Raw genomic sequence first — 21,650 nt, forward strand, 5'->3', positions numbered from 1 at the left:
GTCCAGCAGCAGGTTAGTGGGGTCAGGCCAGTGGAGATCAGCCCCCACCCACTCCCAGAGAGTCTGGTCAGGGAATGATGAAGGTTACGGTAGAAGTGCTAGGAACTGCAGGCAGTTGCAGACTCTTGGTGGGGACAGGGCTGGGTGTGCAGGGATGGCATCACAGTGGTTAGCGTGGCAGGCTCTCTGCCGCTCGCAGGCCTCGGCACCTCTTGGAGGTCACCCGAATGTTTCAGCCATTCCCAAGGGGGCTGATGAGTCGAGCTCTATTTCCCCTTGTTCAAGCACTTTCTCTCCGCAACTCCATGCCCAGCTCAGCTCCCCGTGGTGGCAGAGACGGAGCTGCCCGCAGCTTCCTCTCCAAGGTCAGAGCTATCCGTCAGCGCGACACGTGACCACGGCCAGGTGGAACATCCCCTCCCACCTTTACCTTCCTCGCCCCACCCCCTTCCTCTGCCAACCCGACATTAAAATTCTGCAGAGCCACCGCTACTGTCTGGGAGACGTGGCCCCCTCTTCAGCGAGCGTCCTTACCGCAATGATGGCCCTCCCACCTTTTACCATCCATAAGGGCAAGTGGTGGGGGGGCAGAGAGGAGTAATCGGGGGATGGGGCCTCGGGGGAAGGGGCAGAGCGAGGGCAGGGTCTTGGTTCGGATGCCATGGTCCCCCCACTTTTAGGAAGCGTTTGCCATCCTCTGGTGCCCACAGGCATGTGATAGAGGGCTCCCAGTGGAAAGAGGATACCCACTGCTGGGGGCATGTGACAGGGGGCATGGCTATTTGTGTCTCCGAGCCCCTTTCCAAACTCCTGGGGTACACGGTCTTTTTCTGCCTAAGCTTGTGTAGAAGGGGCTGAAGGACACCCCCCCCCCAACACACACACACACACACACACACGAGCTTGCCACCCTGTGTGCTTTGAGGAGCAAGGCGCTGTTCAGCGTTGGATAGCCACTGATCTGCCAACACCTACATGCTCTCTTGGGAGGATTTCAGTGACCTCCCTGCAGGAGGAGCCCCATGGATCCCTGGCCCTGTAGCCTCCTGAAGCCCCTTGTTAGAACTTCCATCTGCCAGAGATGCCCCTGCTAGGAGAACCATCCCTGGACGACTCACGCCCATGCCTGATCTGACCTGCATGCCCAGTGCAGGTAGCATCATGCCCAATTGCACATGCCAGGGCCTCTCTGATGGCTGTGAGGAGGCCTGTCCTATGGCCAGCAGCAGTTTGCCCCATCCCCACTTCTTCCGCCCCTGTGGTGAGGGAAAGAGCACCCTTTTCCCAGTTGCCACTTTGGTGCCATTAGCTTCACTTCTTCAGTGCCCCCCTCCTGCTCCATTCCCCGAGATGGTCCTGAAAGGGGGGGTATTATCCGCACAGAGCCTGTGTGGAAACAGAGCCCCCAGAAGCCTGTAATTAGCCCTAATTATCTAAATCACAGCTTCGTTCTGGCAGCTCCTGCCACAGAGTGCTCAGCAGACAGCATCACAAATACCAATACCAATCACAAATACCTGGCTGCCACTCCAGCACATGAGAGAGATGGGGGACATGGGCAGATGGACAGCAGGGACATAATAACGAGGAATTGAGGCTGGGGTAAACTGAGGCAGCAACTCGCTTTTTCTCCAGGCAGCATGGGCTGTGACGGATATTCCCTGCCTCCTTGATGAGGGGATGTGGTGCCCCTTCATGATCCTTCCCCCCAGGAGAAGGAACCACACACAACAGCTTCTAGTCATGTTCAGCTAGACGGTGTTCAGATACTACCGTGATGGGTGCTGTATAGCAGCTTGACTAGAATCTAGACAGCAGAGACACCACTCTTCTGGATGAGGTAGTGGTTAGAACAGAGGACTCCAACTCTCTCTGCTACTGACCCCACTGGGTGACCTTGGGCAAGTCACTTCACTGTTCTGTGCCTCAATTTCCCCATCTGAAATGGTATTTCCCTACCTCACAGGGCACTGCGGGATTTAAGCAGTTAATGAGCCTTGTTCAGACCGGTGGAAGTAGGAGCAGCTCAGAGACTTTAATGGAGCTGGACTTGCTAATGCTGGATCTGAATTTGGCTCAGTGCTTTTAAAGCACTTTGAGCTCCTTTGGCGGAAGGTGCTAGAGACATGCAAAATCACAAACTCTCCAAACACCGCCCCAGCTTCCTGCCTGCCACCTGCCGGGAAATACAACACAGGACACTGATGTAGCCTCTACAGCCTCGTCTCCTGCATCCGTCCTTTGAGTCCATCCCAATCCCTTACTGCCCTGGCGAATCAATGTCTTGGGTTCACAGGTCTATAATAAATACTGCAGTGATCCCTACCTCCTAGGCATAACTCCACTGAGCCCCCAGCCCCCTTATACCAGCTGTGGATCTCATCCCCCCTTGGCACCATGCAGGCTGAGGCTTGTACCCATGATTATAAAAGAGTCCCTTGCCCTGTGTCTCTCTCCTCCCCAGACTGATCCAAACAGCCAGAAGCCTAAGGCAGCAAAATAGAAGGCACAGGAAAATGCCCAGTAACGGTTTGGGACTCCAGGCTGGTGGGGAGGATCTTTGCCTGTTTGCCAAGGGAAGCAGAGAAACCCGAGAACCAGCCCTACTCTTCCCCACTCCCTCGCTTCCCTGCAATTCTTGAGAGACGTCCCCAGCTCTCACTCAGCGGCATTATTCAGACATCCCTCCCCTGCGCTCCAGGCAGCATCTCGTCTCCTCTCCCTTCCGAAGCCGGAGCGAGACAAGCAGGACAAGGCACTGGGCTGGAAAATTGGGTACAGGAGCTGCAATGAATTCTTAAAGCTGCCCTTTTGGGCTCTCTAGATGGAGAATACATCCTGGAAGGCGCGATTTTGTTGATTTGTTTTTCGTTTTGTTTTTTTAAAGGGTTTTCTTTAGCTTTGTTATTTAAGAAGCGAGGCAGCTTTTGATTCATTTCCCAAGGCAGCACCGACCGGGCTTGGTCGCGCTCCCAGCCTGCCGCTGCCTGCAGGCCAGACGCCACACGAATGCTTCCAAGGATCTGTTAGCAAGAGTGATAGTCTCCGTCTTCATGGACTAAACTCATCATCCCACACACCATACTCTGTTACCCTCGTCCTTCCCCACCTTCAGTATTTGTGTTACAGCCACAGCTGGTGCCAGGGCCCCTTTGTGCTAGGAGCTGTACAAAAACAGAGCGAGAGAGGATAGTGACAAAGGGCAGGGCAACAGCAGTGTCAGTGTCTCCGTTTTACGGATACGGAACTAAGGCACAGAGAGGTCACGTGACTTGGCCAGAGTCAGACATGGTGGTCTGTCACATAGCCAGGCACTCGGCACAGATCTCCTGCATCCCCAGGCCAGTACCTTGACTGCAAAACCAGGCCATTCATCTGTGGCACTTGGATGCCTCTTCTAAGTACCCAGTCACTGGAGTATCTGAGCATCTCCCAAGCAGGGTAGTTCTCCCCACAGCTCCCTGGGAGATGGGGAATAACAGCACTTCCCTATTGGGCAGACAGGGAATGAAGGCACAATACCTTTGAGGTTGTGGGCCTAAGTGACTTGCCCAGGATCGTACAGGAGGTTTACAGCAGAGCAGGGAATTGAACCCAGATTTACCCCAGCTCAAGCTTGGCCTCTAACCACTGGACCATCCTTCCTTTCATCAGCCAGTCCCCATTCCCTTTAGATATTTAGGGATTTCTTCCCCCCCGCCCCAATATTTCCTGCATGGGGATAGAAGTTAGACCAATACAGGTAGTTATTTTAGAGTTACCGTATTTGAACATTCAAAAAAGAGGACACTCCACCGGGGGGGGGGGAAGAGAGGAGATTTGCTCGTGGCCCCCCGCCCCAATTCCACCCCTTCCCTGCCCCCATTCCAACCCCTTCCCCAAAGTCCCTGCCCCAACTCCGCCCCCTCCCTGCCCCATTGGACCCCTTCCCCAAATCCCCCCCGGCCCCACCTCCACCCCTGAGCATGCCGCATTCATAGAATCATAGAATATCAGGGTTGGAAGGGACCCCAGAAGGTCATCTAGTCCAACCCCCTGCTCGAAGCAGGACCAATTCCCAGTTAAATCATCCCAGCCAGGGCTTTGTCAAGCCTGACCTTAAAAACCTCTAAGGAAGGAGATTCTACCACCTCCCTAGGTAACGCATTCCAGTGTTTCACCACCCTCTTAGTGAAAAAGTTTTTCCTAATATCCAATCTAAACCTCCCCCATTGCAACTTGAGACCATTACTCCTCGTTCTGTCATCTGCTACCATTGAGAACAGTCTAGAGCCATCCTCTTTGGAACCCCCTTTCAGGTAGTTGAAAGCAGCTATCAAATCCCCCCTCATTCTTCTCTTCTGCAGACTAAACAATCCCAGCTCCCTCAGCCTCTCTTCATAAGTCATGTGCTCTAGACCCCTAATCATTTTTGTTGCCCTTCGCTGGACTCTCTCCAATTTATCCACATCCTTCTTGTAGTGTGGGGCCCAAAACTGGACACAGTACTCCAGATGAGGCCTCACCAGTGTCGAATAGAGGGGAACGATCACATCCCTCGATCTGCTCGCTATGCCCCTACTTATACATCCCAAAATGCCATTGGCCTTCTTGGCAACAAGGGCACACTGTTGACTCATATCCAGCTTCTCGTCCACTGTCACCCCTAGGTCCTTTTCCGCAGAACTTCTGCCTAGCCATTCGGTCCCTAGTCTGTAGCGGTGCATTGGATTCTTCCATCCTAAGTGCAGGACCCTGCACTTATCCTTATTGAACCTCATCAGATTTCTTTTGGCCCAATCCTCCAATTTGTCTAGGTCCTTCTGTATCCTATCCCTCCCCTCCAGCGTATCTACCACTCCTCCCAGTTTAGTATCATCTGCAAATTTGCTGAGAGTGCAATCCACACCATCCTCCAGATCATTTATGAAGATATTGAACAAAACCGGCCCCAGGACCGACCCCTGGGGCACTCCACTTGACACCGGCTGCCAACTAGACATGGAGCCATTTATCACTACCCGTTGAGCCCGACAATCTAGCCAGCTTTCTACCCACCTTATAGTGCATTCATCTAGCCCATACTTCCTTAACTTGCTGACAAGAATACTGTGGGAGACAGTGTCAAAAGCTTTGCTAAAGTCAAGAAACAATACATCCACTGCTTTCCCTTCATCCACAGAACCAGTAATCTCATCATAAAAGGCGATTAGATTAGTCAGGCATGACCTTCCCTTGGTGAATCCATGCTGACTGTTCCTGATCACTTTCCTCTCCTCTAAGTGCTTCAGGATTGATTCTTTGAGGACCTGCTCCATGATTTTTCCAGGGACTGAGGTGAGGCTGACTGGCCTGTAGTTCCCAGGATCCTCCTTCTTCCCTTTTTTAAAGATTGGCACTACATTAGCCTTTTTCCAGTCATCTGGGACTTCCCCCGTTCGCCACGAGTTTTCAAAGATAATGGCCAAGGGCTCTGCAATCACAGCCGCCAATTCCTTCAGCACTCTCGGATGTAACTCGTCCGGCCCCATGGACTTGTGCACGTCCAGCTTTTCTAAATAGTCCCTAACCACCTCTATCTCCACAGAGGGCTGGCCATCTCTTCCCCATTCTGTGATGCCCAGCGCAGCAGTCTGGGAGCTGACCTTGTTAGTGAAAACAGAGGCAAAAAAAGCATTGAGTACATTAGCTTTTTCCACATCCTCTGTCACTAGGTTGCCTCCCTCATTCAGTAAGGGGCCCACACTTTCCTTGGCTTTCTTCTTGTTGCCAACATACCTGAAGAAACCCTTCTTGTTACTCTTGACATCTCTTGCTAGCTGCAGCTCCAGGTGCGATTTGGCCCTCCTTATATCTTTCCTACATGCCCGAGCAATATTTTTATACTCTTCCCTGGTCATATGTCCAACCTTCCACTTCTTGTAAGCTTCTTTTTTATGTTTAAGATCCGCTAGGATTTCACCATTAAGCCAAGCTGGTCGCTTGCCATGTTTACTATTCTTTCGACTCATCGGGATGGTTTGTCCCTGTAACCTCAACAGGGATTCCTTGAAATACAGCCAGCTCTCCTGGACTCCCTTCCCCTTCATGATAGTCTTCCTCTTCCTCCCCCCTCCCTCCCAGCCGCGCGAAACAGCTGTTTCATGGCGCAAGCACTGGGAGCAAGTGGGGAAAAGCGGGCACTCTCTCAAGTGATCAACATTCACTCTCTTTCTTGAATGATCAATTCTTCTTTGGAGAAATTAATGGCAAAATCCCGGCCGTTTTTAGATATTTAAAAATTCCTCCCAGACGGCGATTTAAGAACCAAAAAGCTGGACATGTCGAGAAAAATACGGATGTATGGTAACCCTTGTTATTTGGCAGGATCACTCCTCGGTCCTCTGCTGAAAATGGCTGTTGTGTGCATTTGTTTTTTGTGTACACCTCCAGTCCCCTCTAGAGGGCAGGGAATCAAGGCTATACCTAGACCTCTTCCCACACTAGAGCCCTGGGCCAGAAATATCCCTTCCCCGTCCAGTCCCTTATATTTATATAGGCTGCCCGGCAGCCCTCTCTGTATCCCCAGAGCTAGCACAACATGGCAAGCATCCCTCTGCTCCACTGATGTGTCTCAGCCTTCAGTGGGCAGTTCAGTCTCCTTGACCAGTTTAATCTTTGGCTTCCGTATCTGCGGGCCAGGGGCTCAGTTAGTGTTGTTGGTGGGGTGGCTGCGAGTTCCCAAGGAGCTGAAATACCCACCCATTTCCTGTAGGCCTCTAAACAACCAGCTGAGGGTACCATACCTGGCAGGGCCAGTCTCAGGGGCATGTAATCAAGGCAGCCAGCCTCAGTGCCAACTTCCAGGGGCACCAAATCAGTGGGGGCGGGGGGTTAGTTTTTACTCAGCCATTTGGGAGGGTGCCAAAAACATTTTCCAGCCCGGCCAATGAGCTACGCAGGGCTGGCCCTGGTAGCTGCTGCTGTCTGAGCATGGAGGTGGAACTGATCACGGGCCCCACGTCTTATTGCCATTCCACTGAAACACACCCTGAAGATTCTGCAGCCTTACGAGTGAAACCTACCTCCGCGGGCTTTAGACACCAGACAGACAGGGGCGCACTGCCAGGCCTGACACATTCCAGCCAGTAGAGGGCAACACTGCACACATCCCAGCACATTGCACACAACATTACAGCCAAGGGCCTGTGTAATCTGCAGCCATGCGACTTGCTATTGATTCCGCCCCTTGCCGGGGGGAAAAAAAAAAAAAAAGACACAAATTCTGATGTTTGGTAAGTTTCTAGCCCTCGTGGCATGAAAATACCCTTGAAAACAGGAAGTGAGTTCAGCCCGATGCAACACTGACTTCCTGAGTCTGCAGACAGCCTGAAACAGTAGCTGAGACAACCAAATTCAACTGGATTATACATTCCCCCCTGGAGCCAAACAATGGCAATTTAGCACTGGTGACTGTTTCACTGCTGAACATTTAGCAGAAGCACTTGGTTCATGCGCTTACCCCATAATCCCAAAGTGACTCCAGAGCCTTCCTGGGTGCCACAAGCCATGACTGCCCCCTACTCGGTTACCAAAACCACCTGGTAGCTTTTACCATGCAGTTTATACAGTCTCCCTTGTAACAGTCACAGCCTCCAGTACACACCCTCACGGCCTGGGGTGGCCCTGCAGCACCTCTGCCTGAATTTCCTCTCTTCAGGGCTCCTTAGAAACACCACAGCCCAAGGCATTCAAAAACAAGACTCCGCTTCTGGGGTCCAGTTTATTAAGCCCTTACACAGTTTCCAGTTGCCCTCCAATTACTCTCCTCTGGCTCCATCTGGACTGGTACCACAGAGTCTGTCAAAACAAATGGAACTCAAAGCCAAGCCTTCTCAACAGTCCTTCCTCCGCAGCATCTCTGCTGGGGTACAGCAGTGTCACCATGCTCAAGAGATCAAAGGTCAGGAGTTGGACTCCCCCAAAAATTCATGAGTTGGGGGGTTTGGGGATTAAATCGTGGGGTTTGTTTCTGGTCTGTGTCCGATTTCTAAACTCCCCTTGCCCACCGTGCGTGTGACAGTGCTGCTCACACTCCCAATGTTACCGCGTAACAGGATTTCAGCCCCTACTGCAGGAGCTCTCACCCCATATCTGCCCATCCCCTGCCCAGCAATTAATTCTGTCCCTATCCACCTAGTTTCAGCACCTCCATCAGTGCAACCCCCTCAGCCTCCTCCATCCCCAGTTCTGCCGCCATCAGCTCCTGCCTCCTCCAGTTCAGCCCCCCTACCTCACCTCTGCTCCTCCTGGGATTCTTCACCTTCCTTTCCCAGGCCTGGGGGGGCTGCAGCAGGGTCCCCTCTCCCCCTACCAAGCAAGGGGGCAGGTCCAGGGGCCCTTCATTCCTCCACCCCTTCCTAGGCTGGGGGCTGTGCAGGGAGAGAGGGAAGGGGGGAAACTGTCCTGTCCCCATTGCTCACAGGAGGGGAGAGCCCCCCCGTGCTGCAGAACTCTCACTCTTTCTGCGTTGCATCCCCTCCTGCCAGCATAGCACTGGGGTGCTGAGGGGAGGGGGAGAGACAGAGAGCTCTGCCTGTAGCAGTTCTGATCCATTGCCCAGTCCCAGGAGGCCAGCAGCAAATCAGAGGGCTCAAATTCCCTAGGGGCTGGAGCTTCCCATACCATCCCAGACTGGTCAGCCCCTGCCCAGATCCTGTCACTGGTGAGAAGGAAAAAAACCATCAAGAGAAATGGCAACACTGCAATGCACTGCATTCTGCCTACCTGCGGCCAGGGCTTGGAGACCAGGTCCCAGGGCAGGGCAACAGGCAATCAGCCTTCTCCTGCTAGCTCAAAGTCTTCTGCAGAAGCCTTCTTGCTCCTTGCATCACCACTACCATAGCCCTCAACTTCCACCATGCTCTCTCCAGGTGTCTTCCTTATCCACCCCAGAGGCCTCACTGAGTCACCTGACCGCCTTCATTTTCCCCTCCTGGGGAGGAGAGTGGTTGGCAACACAGGCCAGCTCAGACCCATCTCGCCTTAAAGGGCCAGCCACCCTGTGACATGCTGACCCAAACCTCTGATGTACCAGACGCTGAGAACGTGGGGCCAGCGTGAACAAAATCTAATCTCAAAATAAATGCCAGGGGGTACTGTACTGACTGGATTGTTAATGGTTATATTTAATTCATTAAACCCTCCCAGATGTGTCATTTAATAGCCATAGATCCCTCAGGCTCCCTAGTCTGCACCAGGTTTCAGAGTAGCAGCCGTGTTAGTCTGTATTCGCAAGAAGAAAAGGAGGACTTGTGGCACCTTAGAGACTAACCAATTTATTTGAGCATAAGCTTTCGTGAGCTACACTAGTAATGCAGAATCCAGGGAGCTTGTAACCCCTTTCCGTGGTGTACAAAGGGCCTTGATTACACCCAGGCCTCCTCTTTCTTACGAGAGCATGCTCACCTCCTCGAGTCCTCCTCAGTCGGTCTCCCCAAGCCTGTCCTTTGTAGCTCTACATTTACAGAGCGATGTAGTGAGTTGAATTCTCAGAAAAACAGCCAGCCAGGTACCCTAGAAGGGCAGCCAGGGACTCCTCCTGACACAGAGGAATCCCTGAGTGAGGCACAGCTGCTGTAGCCCTAGTAACCCCCTCCCTGCAAAGTGATGTCGGACAGGAAAGGAACTTATCTAGGGAGGAGGGGGGCGGAGAACTGCACATAACACTGTCAGTGTAGTGGCTGGCTGCAGAAGGCATAATGTAGAGCATCCCCAAGGCTGCTCTGCGTTAGGAGGGAGCGGTGTCAGTCCCCAGCAGTCCTGAGATCGGGGGGAGCAGAAAGTGTGTTTGGCCCAACTTCCCTCCCCAGCTCAGATTGTAAAATCTGTACATCTGAGGGCTGGCTCATTTGCTTTTGCTGATACAGATAGGAAGTAGAGGCTGCTCAAAAGCTGCTATTAGATGTGTGCAATCGAATCCACATGCATTTGAATAGTATGAGAAGCCCTAGAGAACACACAGACCTTGGACATGGAAACACAGCAGGAGCGGACCTGGAACGCAGGGGTGCAAAGTTACAGGGGCAGGGAAACAAAGTGGGGAGTAAACTGGGCGTGGGATGGATGGAACAGAAAGGACCAGGATGCAGGATGCAGGATGGTGCTAACAAGACATGGAGGAGGTGGGACGTAGGAGGGAAACGGGGTAGACTTGGAGAGAGGCAGTGGCTACATGGAGCAGATGCGGGGCAAGAGCAGAGATGGAGGCAACATGGGCATGCCTTTGTTCTCAGTGGACTCTGCTGGGTGCTAAGCACTGCTGGAAATTCAGCCATTCATCTTGCTTTTTCTGTCCCCCAGCTAATTTCCGTCACTCCCCACCCTCACCGACTTTCTCAGCAGTGCATCCTATGGTCACCCCCCCATCCCAGGAAGCACCCCGCCCCAACTCCATTCCACCCCAGGGAGCCCTTCCTGGGGGGCTAGGGGGAAAGCCAGGCGGTGAGAGACAAGCAGACTCAGACACAGACTTGCTCAATTCGTTTTGTTTGTTTTTTGTTTGCTTTTTTTTTTATAAGAAATTTATTGCAAATATAGAAATTGATTTTCTCCATACAGGAATCTCCGAGTTGAGGAAAAACGATTTCGTGCCATTCAGTTTAAAACAAGGGGGGAGGGGATAAAAATAAAAACAAGATAAAAATCAAATGTGTCCATACACAACCAAGGGTCACAGGGTCGTTACAGAAGGAGGGACAGGAGCGGCTGGCGAGGAACCAATCTGGGCAGCTGCCTCCGGATCTGCATTACATTCAAGGGACACATGGGGTGGACACTGGAGAGGGAACCGCTGGCTCTCTGCCCTTCTCTGGCCCTCTGGTGTTGTTCCTGTGACAAAGCCATGGGGGTGGGAGAGCTGGGCTGACCCCTCACAACCAGCCTTCTCCCCAGTGTGCCCAGGAGCAGAGGAAGTAGGATTTCTAGAGCAGGGGTCACCTGAGAGCAAGGCCTCATGTGGGGTGGGGAAGTGTAGGCAAAGGTCAAGTGTCCCTATGATGGTGTGGCCTGATGGGAGGAAGGAGGGAGCTGAGGAGAAGGGGAAATCCATCCCTGCCAGGAAAAGGAGAGGAGATGGAGGCATCCCACCCAGAGAGGGCTGGGGGGAGCAGCACAGAGACAGCCCCTGGCTGTGTGGGGGCAGGTGGTCTGGTGGGAGCAAGGTACAGAGACAGGCCAGTGCCACAAGAGACTTCAATGTGTCACAGCCTCTACTCTTCCCTCTTGGGGTAAAACGCCAGAAACCTCCGGGGGAGGGAAGAGAAGAGACACGATTCTCCAAGACAGCAGATCCCCATGGGGAGATGAGTTAAGAACAAGCCACTCACCACCACCAGTAGCTTGCCTTGTTCATAGAGACATAGATCCCAAGGCCAGAAAGGACCACTGTGATCATGTAGCCTGTCCTCCTTATAACACAGACCAGAGAACTTCCCCAGACTAATTCCTAGAGCAGATCTTTTAGAAAAACAGCCAATCCTGATTGAAAAATGGCCAGTGATGGAGAATCCACCACGACCCTCGGTAAGTTGTCCTAATGGTCAATTACCCTCGCTGTCAAAAATGTATGCCTTATTTCCAGTCTTGAATTTGTCGAGCTTCCACTTCCAGCCATTGGATCGTGTTACACTTCCCTCTGCTAGAGTGAGGAGCCCATTTTCAAATCTGTGTTCCCATGTTCCTTGGGATGCCATTGGCCAGGAAGGGATGTCCTACAAACCTGGGCAGCTTCATGTGTGCCAGGCACTGGTTGGCCACCCCAAGGTGCCTCCCGTTGGGTAGCAGGACTCGCTATGCATTCCCCATGCTGAGCTATGCAGGGGAACTCCCTACATCCCAGGCTGAGGCAGTGGGAGCTGCGCTTGACAGGTTCCAGATGGGAGGATCTTCACCAGCGGAGGCATCCACGGAGGGGGAGTGTTCCAAGATATGCTTCTAGCCATGGTTTGACTGGGCTGGCCTTCCAGTGACGCGCGCTGTTGCCCCACTTGGCCCATTGCTCTAAGTGCCAGCTCCCTGCCACGCTGCTGCCTGTGTCCAGCCCTACTAGGAAGTGGCACAGTACCCACAGAGAGGGGTCAGAGCCACCCCATCGACCCAGCCTCCTCAGTACTACTCCTCTGTCATCCCATCATCCACCGCTGCCTCTCAGACATCCTATCTGCTCCTCCATTCAGTCACTTCAGTCTCCTCCATCCCCTCTATCCCTCCTTCTCTCTTCCCTCTTTGTTCTCTCCTCTCCATCAGTCCACCCCAGCCCTCCGTCACTTCCTCTCCCCACCTGACACCCCTCCCCTAGTCCCATCTCTACATCTTTGCCATCCCTCCTTCCTCCTTTATCCTCCATTTGTATACTGTCACTGCCCTTCCCCTCCATCACCCGAACTCCTCCTCCTCTCTGTCAACCTCACCCTTCTCCCCTGCCCCCACCTGCTTCCTCCTCTCCAACATCCCCACCCTTTTCTCTCCTTTCCATTGTCCTGTCTCCCTCTTCCACTTCCTCTCCATTGCTCCAACTCCCCCACCTCCCGCTCTGCCACCTTCCCTTATTATCTCTCTCTCCCTCTCTTCTTTGTCTCATCCCATCCCTCGCTCCTCTCTGAGCCCATCCATCCCTCCTCTTGCTTTCTGCTGCCCACCCCTGCTCCCCTGCTCGCTGGTGCCCCTTCTCCTTGTGAGCTGCCTCAGAGAGGCTCTGGCGGGCAGGGGCGCTGATTAGCATTGCAAACACATGGACACGGCCTCAGCTAGCATTTCTTGACATTAATTTTCATTTGTAGTTCATGAATATTTCAAGCAGCCTGGGGAGGAATTGTACGACATAGGACGCAGGGCAGCGAGGAATGAGTACTATACAGCACAAGTGGGGTCTGAACCTAGCCTCTCTTGCAAGGGGAACAGCAATCCACTCAAGGTTCAGAGTCCCTCCCAGGGGCACAGGAATCCAGCTCAAGTACTTCCCCTTCTCCGTGGGGGGCTGCACCCAGCATCCATCCCAAGGGCACAGGAAACCAGTTCTGCTCCAGCCAACTGATTGGAGATTCCTGTCGTCCCTGCAACGAATCCTGGGTTCTCTCCACCAGCACAGAAACAAAGCAAGAAACTAGCCATAAGCTTCAGGCTCTGAGTCTGCCCCAAGAAAACCCTTTCCTCTGAGTGGTTTCACAGCCTGGCAGTTGGAGGTCCAGGAACTCCAGACAGGGCAGGAGACTCAGGGTGGCCCCCTTAACACACCCCTCCATCACAAGGCATTAGCAGTTCCATCACACAGTGCCCCCCATCCAAGCTCCACCCTGCCAGCTATCTGAGGGGGGGATGGAAAGGGTCGGCTCCAAAGCCCACTCAAGTCAGCAGGAGTCTTTCCATTGACTTCAGAGTTCAGGCCTGAAGACATCAGAGGGGTCCCCAAAGCTGGGGCACCCCAAACCAAGACTCTGTCTCTCCACTGACTGGCCTCACTCGTGGGTTCAGGCTGGGGGCCTTGCTCATGCAAGTGGCTCTATCGACAACAGTGGGGGCCGGAGGAGGAGGAGGGGCTAATGACCACAAGAGTGAGCAAGGGCTGCAGCACCAGGCCCATCACACCTGACCATGAGGTAGCCACTACCCTAACCAGGAGCTAGGAAACTTGTGAGGGATGGGGTGAGAGGGATGGATATTGCAGAGTGAAGGGCTGGGGCATCATTCAGCTCGGGCACCTGGCTTGGGTTCTCTTTGGCGTCCGCTCCCTCAAGAGATCTTAAGTCTCTTGTCCAATCACAACAGGGTGAGGGTGGGGAGGGGAGGGACCAGGGAAAGGGAGGGGGTTAAATCTCAAAGAACTGGCACATACACAACAGGTATTTGCTCAGAAAAATACAGTCAAATCATCATGCAAAGATAAGGTTAGATCTGCTCATTTCAGTCATGGTGTGTGTGTACTTCGCTGGCGGTCCTTCCCATTCACCAGCCAGCGGCGGGGAGGAGGGGCGGGCTGTTCCCCCTCCCATCCCCTCAGAACAGTCCTCTTGTGCAAACCTCCCCCCCCCCAAGGCTGGGGGTCACTGTGGGGCAGGAGCTTGGGTGGCACACCCCTTCAAACCCAACCCCAACCCCACCCCAGGCAACAGGAGTTTCTCCTTCCAGGAGACCAGCAGCAGCCCCCCACCCCTTCACCCACCCCCCTTATTCTCCATCTCCTTTCCTCCCCTGGAGGATGGAATGGGAGCTGAGATCCTGGCAAAGTATAGCACACACACACCCCCAGCTCACCCCACACCATGTGGCTACGTGGAATAGCTTATGGGACTTCCCAGGCACTGGCACTACCGTTGAGGAAAAGCAGAGGGGAGGGACACATAACAGGACAAGGTATACACAGGACTCAGTCCCGTCGGTCCCCCACCAGGTCCTCACCCTTTCCTGAAATGATGGGAGTCAGCACCATCTAACCCCTTCCCTTCATCTGCAGGCTCACTTGTTTTATGAGCCCCCGGAGTTGGTCTGAACCCCAGATCCGCACGCACCCTTCCCCTCACTACTCAAGCTCGGGGGGCAGAAGGGCTGTGTTGCGGCCAGAGTCAGCACAGGGCCAAAGAGCCCATGCTGCATCCTGACAAGCAAAGGGGTCTGAGGAAATATGAGCCTGGGGTTGCACTAGGATATTTAACATTGGAATCGTCATTGGGACTATATCCCGAGATCCCTTCCCTAGGCCCTTCCTTGGGATTATACCCCTGGGATCCCTTCCCTACGATCTCCATAGGGAATACACTCTGCGAGCTCCTAGGAAATAATCCCCTGGGATTTACCACACCGGTCACTGGATGGTGCTGTTGCCCACGAATAGCCGAGACTCAGTTTGACAAGACTAGACCGGCGAGGTCGATGGCTCGAAAGCGGGTCTCTCTCACCAACAGAAGTTGGTCCGATTAAAGCTATTACCTCACCCACCTTGGCTCTCTCCCATCCTGGGACCGACAGGGCTACTCCACCACCGCATGTGAGAATCTGTTTATACTAACTAGCTCCTGCTAATAGGATCCAAGCTGTCTGACAGATACTGGTACCTGTGCCCAATGTGGAGAGACACCCGGGCCCTATATCCTTGTCTTCCCTGCCCCCCAACCCTGCAACGCAGCCAGAGCCTCTGACCATCCCCTGGGCTCTGAGCAGCTCCTCAGAGGGAATGCCCCCTCCCAGGTTCTGTGCATGGCCTGGGGGCAGAAGTTGGAGCCAGCCGCAATGCAGCCTCCCCCTGGACAGACAAGCTCAGACAGTGTTGGACGGGAGGGAGGGGAGACCTCGGCCTCTGCTTTGCTCCCACCTGAGAAAGGGGAAAGATTGTCAAAGGTTGGGGAGAGGGGTGGCCAGCTGACTTGAAACAACCCCCATCCCGCAAGCAGGCTCCCCAATAAAGGACACGGCCGGGGATTTGGTGGGTGCCAAAGATTGTGCTTTTGGTTTCTTCAGACGGGGGAAGGGAGGGCAGTGGGCTGTAGCCCCCTTCCCTACCTCTCCCCAGTTGGCGGGGAGCTAGGGCCCAAGTCGCAGGGAGCAGTGCTGGGCGGGGAGCAGGCTGGGCATGTGGGGTTTGCAGGCACGTTGGGGATTCCCTCTGATGGGTGGGCACCGTGGCAAGTGGCACAGAGGACCAGCCCAGTATGGAGGAGGAGGAGGCCTGCTGGTAGCTTTGCAGAGGGCAGGGAGAGAGCTCAGCCCAGGAGCAGATAACTCTCCCATCCCAACACCACCTCCATGGCAGAGCCCACAAAGGGAGGGCCCAAGAAATCATCCCCCAAGGCTGCTCCCCCCTTCCCCTTGCCCCAGAACCAATCTCCTGGGCTGTACCCTCTTTCCCCTGGCCATTCCCCACACTCTCTCTCTCCCTCCCTCCCATATTTTACCCCCTCTTCTCCAAGCTCTCGCCTATCTGTGGGAGGCGCATGTGCCCTATTCGTGTGGAATCCAGGTCCCCCACACTGTCCTCTCCAGACTCACCTTTTTACACATCCAGTGTAATGGGCAATAGAGAGCTGTGCCCGGTCCCATCCACTCATTCTACCCCCTCCCACCCAGGGAGAAGGGGGCCCTGCTCTGGTCTAGCTGGGTGGGAGGAGGCATAGGAGCATCCTGTGACTGTTATTCCTCCCCTAGGCCCTCCTCAAGGGTCTGATCCCCCCACTTCCCCCCCGAAGCACAAGGGGGGGGTGCAGAACCTGCAGCACAAATGAAGGAAGTGGGAGATGCGTGCCCCTCCCTAGCTCTGGGGCAGGGCAGGGGTGGGGGTGAGAGGGGGAACCCTTCACATCTCAGTGCAGTTGGGAATTCCCATCTTCTTCCCCACTCCCCCATCGCCCTGCCATTAGCGAACCCCACTTTGCCATGCCAGAGAACATGCTCCCCAGCATTTCCTGGAAGACAACTGGACTGTTCGGCTGGGGGTGGGGGGTTCCCCAGGGTCTTAGAAAGTCGGTGACCTCTCTTCTGAAATGCACCGGTGGTGGGGAGAGCCCTGTGCTGTGTGCCCTACCTCCCTTCCTCAGTGAACAAGGGAGGATGATGTGGCCACAAGCCAGGAGACCCAACCCCAAGCTCAGGGAACCCTAATGGAGTCCGAGGTGGAGGAAAAAGAGAGAGAGCCTCCAGTTACATGCTAGAGTCTGTACAAACCCCACAAGTCTTGGGGAGGTGGGAGGAAGCCTTGAAGACCCCCAAACCCTTAAAATGCCAAGGAGGGGCTCTTTGTTTTGTGACATCCCCCATTTTCTCTTGGTGGGGGCTTCCCCCAAGGGAGCAAGCAGGAGCCCCACTCCCATCCTTAAAACCTCCCCACAATCTGGAACAAAATAACAACAGGAACATAAAAGCGATGGTTAGTGGTTTAGTCTAGGCCTGGTTAGCATCCTTCTCTGCCCCCTGCCCATGCCTAACCCCCTCTTCATCCTTCCCTCCCGCTAGCCCGTCAGCATCATTACCACAGTGTCAAAGCAGGCGGCTCCTCCCAACCAGCTGCAGGAGGAACAGTGGTCCCCATAACACAGGAGAGACAATTCATTGCGGGACTTTGTTTTTTGTTTGTCTTTTTTTTTTTTTTTGTAAACTTTGTAAGAAACGGTTCTCGGTTCGTTTTTGTCATGGCGGGAGGGGCCTGTTCGGTTTTTGTTCACAGTCAAGTGGTTCTTCTGTTGGTGGTTGTTGGGTTTTTTTTCTTTCCTTTTAAACAGAGAGTCACAACTTCTGCTGAGCGGAGACTCCTTTCCAGTAATCCAGGATGTCGTGAAGATCCTCATCCTTGGCGAACTGGACTTTCTTCCGCAGGGCGTGGCCAGCCGCCATGTAAACCTCCTCCCGGTGGTGCTTCTTGTAAGGCCGGAAGCGCTCCCAGATCTTGTGGGTGCTCTCGGACGAGTACTCGGGGCTGGAAGAGTAGCCCGAGAAGTAGTGTCTGGGGGAGAGCTGGGAGTACGTGGAGTCCCGCTTGGAGCGGGAGAGAGGCTTAAGGAATGACACCCGCTGGCTCAGGGTGTCGGCGCTCTCCTCGTAGTACAGGGCCGGGAAGGAATGTCGGTGCTCACTGCAATGGTAGGAAGGTTTGACCTCCAGGTGGTGGATGGCACCCGGGGACACCAGGGGAAGACGATCCAGGGGGCTGTTGAGTGGGCTGCCTTTCTCGATGTACTTGGAATCTGACTTGCTCATTGGTGGGTGGTCGGGCACATCAAGGCTGAAGACCTTGGCACTCTTGATGGAGCCGCTGGATGAGACGCTGCAGGTCTTCCTGGCCACAGCCGCATCCGCGCTCAGCTGGCGCTGCAGGGGGTGGTGGGAGCTCTCCTTGTAGGGTGGCGACAGGAAGCCGGGCCGCTCCAGCCCACCCGAGGAGCCGGCAGGGATGGACTGGCACTCAAATGCCATGTCCGAGTCGACACCGCTCCCTCCTCCCAGGAAGGAGGCCGTGTCCAACTTGAGGGCGTCGATGCAGTTGTTGATGATCTGGTTGACCTTGTCCACCTCCTTGGCGATGGTGGAGATCTCAGCTGCCGAGCCTTGGCCGTTGTCGAGCTCACGCAGATCATCGTCCCGCTGGGCTCTCTCCAGCGCATCCCCGCCGCCCGTCCGCACCTCAATGTAGTTGCCCTTGGTGGTAACTTTGGGGGTCTCCATCCCAGCCTCCATTGACTTGGACGGGGGCAGCTTCTCCCCGATCATGGAAGGGATGGAGGACATCCGCGAGACAGGGATGACGGGCGGCTCGCCCAGCTTCTGCGAAGTGTGGACGATGGAGCTGGTGTCTATATCCGAGCCATAGCGCATCTCCAGGATGGTCTTCTTGACGTTGAGGGACTTCTGCTTCTCTTCCTGCATCCTTCGCTTCCTCAGGCAGTAGTACACCACCCCCAGGACGATGACCATCCCAAAGAGGCAGCCCAGGATGGTCATGATGTAATGAGTGGTGGTGGAGGTATTGGGCACTGGGTCCTCCCTCCCCTTGCTCCTGGTGGCGAAGGACAGGCAGGTGTGGTTGTAGCGCTTGGAGTTGCGGATGGAGGCCACACAGAAGGTGTAGTCCGTGTGGGCCTTCAGCTTGCTAAGGGTGACAAACTCCTTCTTGTTCTTCAGGGTCGTGACATCAGAAACATAGCTGTTGTTGTACTGGACCAGCACGTACATCTTGCTGAAGGGTGAGGGGATCGTCACCACCAAGGTGGCTGAGGTGATGGTTACGTGGTGCAGCTTGATGCTGGGGTTGAATGAGGAGTCGGTGGTGGAGGAGGCCGGGGGCTCGACGGAGAGGAAGTCCCCGGGGTTGAACCCCGAGTTCTCATCCAGGTCTCTCTGGGAGTCGGGCGTGTAGGGGGTGGGGTTGATCCTTGAGAGGGATGGGATGGTGCCTCCCCGGCACATGGACTGGAAGATGGTGATGGCGTTGCGGTTGTGGTGGGGTCGAGGCATCAGGAGCGGGTAGCCGGCGAACTCTCGGGGGGTCTCACACTGCAGCCGGTCATAGTTCTTGGTGACGTTATTGAAGACCACCAGCCAGGTGAGGAAGCTGTAGAGGCTACAGTCACAGTTGAAGGGGTTGCCAGCTAGCTCACACACCATCAGGTTGCTCAGGCTGGTGAAGGTGTTCCCCTCCAGCCTGCTCAGCCGGTTGGAGGACAGGTCGATGCTGATCAGGCTGGGGCACTCAGAGAAGGCGGTGGGTGTGACCACCTCGATCAGGTTGTGCTGCACGAAGAGGAACTGCAGCCGGGCCATGCCGCGCAGCATGCCCTCTGTCAGGTTGGTGAGCTTGTTGTAGCCCAGCTGCAGGACCTGCAGGTTGGCCTGGCCCATGAAAGCCCCGTCCTCAATGTAGGAGATCTCATTCTTGGTCAGGTTCAGGTCGGTGAGGTTGCTGAAGCGGTTGAGGGAGGAGTATAGCACCACCTTGAGCTTGTTCTCATTCAGGCGCAGGTCATGCACTGTGCTGTTGATATGCTGGGGGATGGTCTCGTAGGGAGGCTGGTTCTGGCTGCAGATGGCCAGCCACACGTAACCCTTGTCCCCCTCGATCAGCCAGCAGTCGCCACGCACCATGCCGGGGGAGAACACGCAGAGCAGGGCAGCTGCCCACAAGCCCAGAAGCAGCATGTTCGGATGCGGCACCCCCCCCTCCCCCTGCTGGCAAAAAGGAAAACAAGCCTCCGAAGAGCAAAGGGAGGGGACGAGAGGCGACGCTCCCTTGGTGGTTAGCAATAGGAGGGCACAGGCACCTCAGTTCTATCTGGTGCCGTCACCAACATTTTTCTTTCTCTCCGTGCCAACCCCGGGGTGTAGAGCAGCAGGGGGCAAAATCCACTCCTTCCTGCTGCTCCCAATCGGGGGAAAAGGGGGGGCGAGCGGAAATCTGTGCTTCTCTTTAAAACAAAACAAAAATTAAACAACTAATCTTCTTGGAGGCTCAGGAACGACACCTCCCCACACCCTCTCCGCCTTCCCCCACAACCCCCAGGTGTCTCGGAGGAGCTGCCTCTTCTGTCGCCGGGCTCCCTGGGTTGCTCCTCCTCCCCCTCTCCTGGGTCCCCTCCGAGATGCTTCAGAACTTCAGATCAACATCTTGAAAACAAAAATATAGAGAGCTAGAGAGCTAGCGAGCGAGCGATCCATCTGTCACCGGAATCTGGAAAGGAAACACATGAGAGACAAGTGGAGGCATCAGTCAGGGGGGCTTTGAAATACGGAAAAAGACAGCTAGGGTTGTTAGTTTCTTGGGGACAGGGAGGAGCAGAAAAGAGAGCGTTGTGGGTGGGGGGAGGTGGTATTGCCTGCTACACTGATAAGCCTTGGCAAAGGGATCCCTTGCAACATAATCTTGTATCGGTGATAGCCAGAAGGGTACTTGGGTTTCATTATGTAATGGAATCACAGCCTGGTTGCAAGGGGGGGGGGGGGGGGAAGGTGGGATGGAACAGAGGGAGGGACACGGCTGTGTTATGATCGGCTTAAAACTCCAGAGCATAAAGAAACACAACCCAAGCCAACCCAACCCCAAGGAGTTTCAGCGGCTGGTGTAGAGAACGGAAATCGCTCAGTACACAAACGTGCGCGCGTACTGACGATAAATAAATAAGAATCCCAACTAAATGGGGTTTTTTCCTTGATGCAAAATGATAAATAATTCATTGGTTGCATAACCGCTCTCGTTCCGAAAATAATTCCCTCGTCTCAGTGCAGGCGAGGGTTGGGGACAACGCGGCCTTTGCAAGCAGGGCTCAGAGAGGGAAGTCTGGAACCAGGGGAGAGGGGGTTGTGAGCGCCGGACGCCCATGCTGGAGCAGAGGGCTGTGTTGGCACAGGGCGGATGGGGGCTGTCAGTCAGAGCCCTCCAGCAATGGTTGGCTGCTTTACTTGGCATGGGACAGGTATACAGAGCTGCACCCCAGAGTGGTGTGGGCAGCATGTGCTGTATTATTAATTTTATTTATTTGTGCTCTCGTGGTGCCTACTGCCAGGGAGGGAGACCAAACTATTTCCTGCCCAGGCTGGTTAAAGAATCCAGCCAGCTTCATTAGGATGAAGGGAAAGGATCATCAGCCGCTTTACCCCACCATGGGAGAGCACCCCCTGCTGGTGGCAGGGAAACATTGCTGTCCCCCCCCCACTCTCAGGCTCGGAGAGTCATCCTGACCGAGAAAATAGCACCCCCTACTGACACCAAGCCAACATCCTCCCTGCTCCATCCTGGAGTCACCTCTTCCCAGGGGCTGCCAACACACCCCTCTCTTGTGAGAGATCCCCTGCTGGTGCCAAGGAGTCATTTGCAGTCTCCCTTCTCTGGCCCGATCTGCCCTTCTCCGTTCCACGCAGGAGCACCACCTGCTGACACATCCCCATTCGCCCACTGACCCCCTCTCACACTATGCTCTCAGTGCATCCCCAGCCTTGGCTCAGTGCCCTCTGCTGGGGGCTAAGGAGACATTCCCATTCTCCAACTGGGGCACGGGTGGGGGGAGCTATAAGAAATAAGATTAAAAAAATGCATCTTAGTTATTTAAGATTAAGGATTCTGTCTTCACTCTTCTTTTTTTTTCCAGGGACGCTCACTAAAGATATTGCTAAACCCTTTGCTGCTAAAGCCCAACCAATTTCCAGTGCAGAGACCCGAAGGG

At 54.5% G+C, this 21,650-nt stretch overlaps 1 protein-coding gene and 1 long non-coding RNA gene across 3 annotated transcripts in view; both read right to left on the reverse strand.

The window, feature by feature from the left end:
• The window catches only part of LOC141979368 (uncharacterized), a 163,383-nt gene that overhangs the window by 88,007 nt on the left and 53,726 nt on the right, over positions 1-21,650 (reverse strand). The window lies entirely within an intron of this gene.
• Positions 16,910-19,953, reverse strand: ELFN2 (extracellular leucine rich repeat and fibronectin type III domain containing 2). 2 transcript variants are annotated; one of them, XM_074941534.1, is made up of 2 exons: positions 19,315-19,953; positions 16,910-19,242 (listed from the first exon to the last, which is right to left on the reverse strand). In XM_074941534.1, the coding sequence occupies exons 1-2, from the start codon at positions 19,630-19,632 to the stop codon at positions 17,227-17,229; spliced, it is 2,334 nt and encodes a 777-aa protein (XP_074797635.1). In that variant the 5' UTR covers positions 19,633-19,953; the 3' UTR covers positions 16,910-17,226. The 2 variants fall into 2 exon arrangements, with proteins under 2 accessions (XP_074797635.1, XP_074797634.1); XM_074941533.1 differs by having other exon boundaries at positions 16,911-19,953.

The sequence above is a fragment of the Natator depressus genome, chromosome 1 (assembly GCF_965152275.1).
Source record: "Natator depressus isolate rNatDep1 chromosome 1, rNatDep2.hap1, whole genome shotgun sequence".
NCBI classification, from domain to species: domain Eukaryota; kingdom Metazoa; phylum Chordata; order Testudines; family Cheloniidae; genus Natator; species Natator depressus.

Bases quoted from the DNA above. Each gene is read 5' to 3' on its own strand.
- ELFN2 (XM_074941533.1), bottom strand. From the start codon at position 19,632: ATGCTGCTTCTGGGCTTGTGGGCAGCTGCCCTGCTCTGCGTGTTCTCC.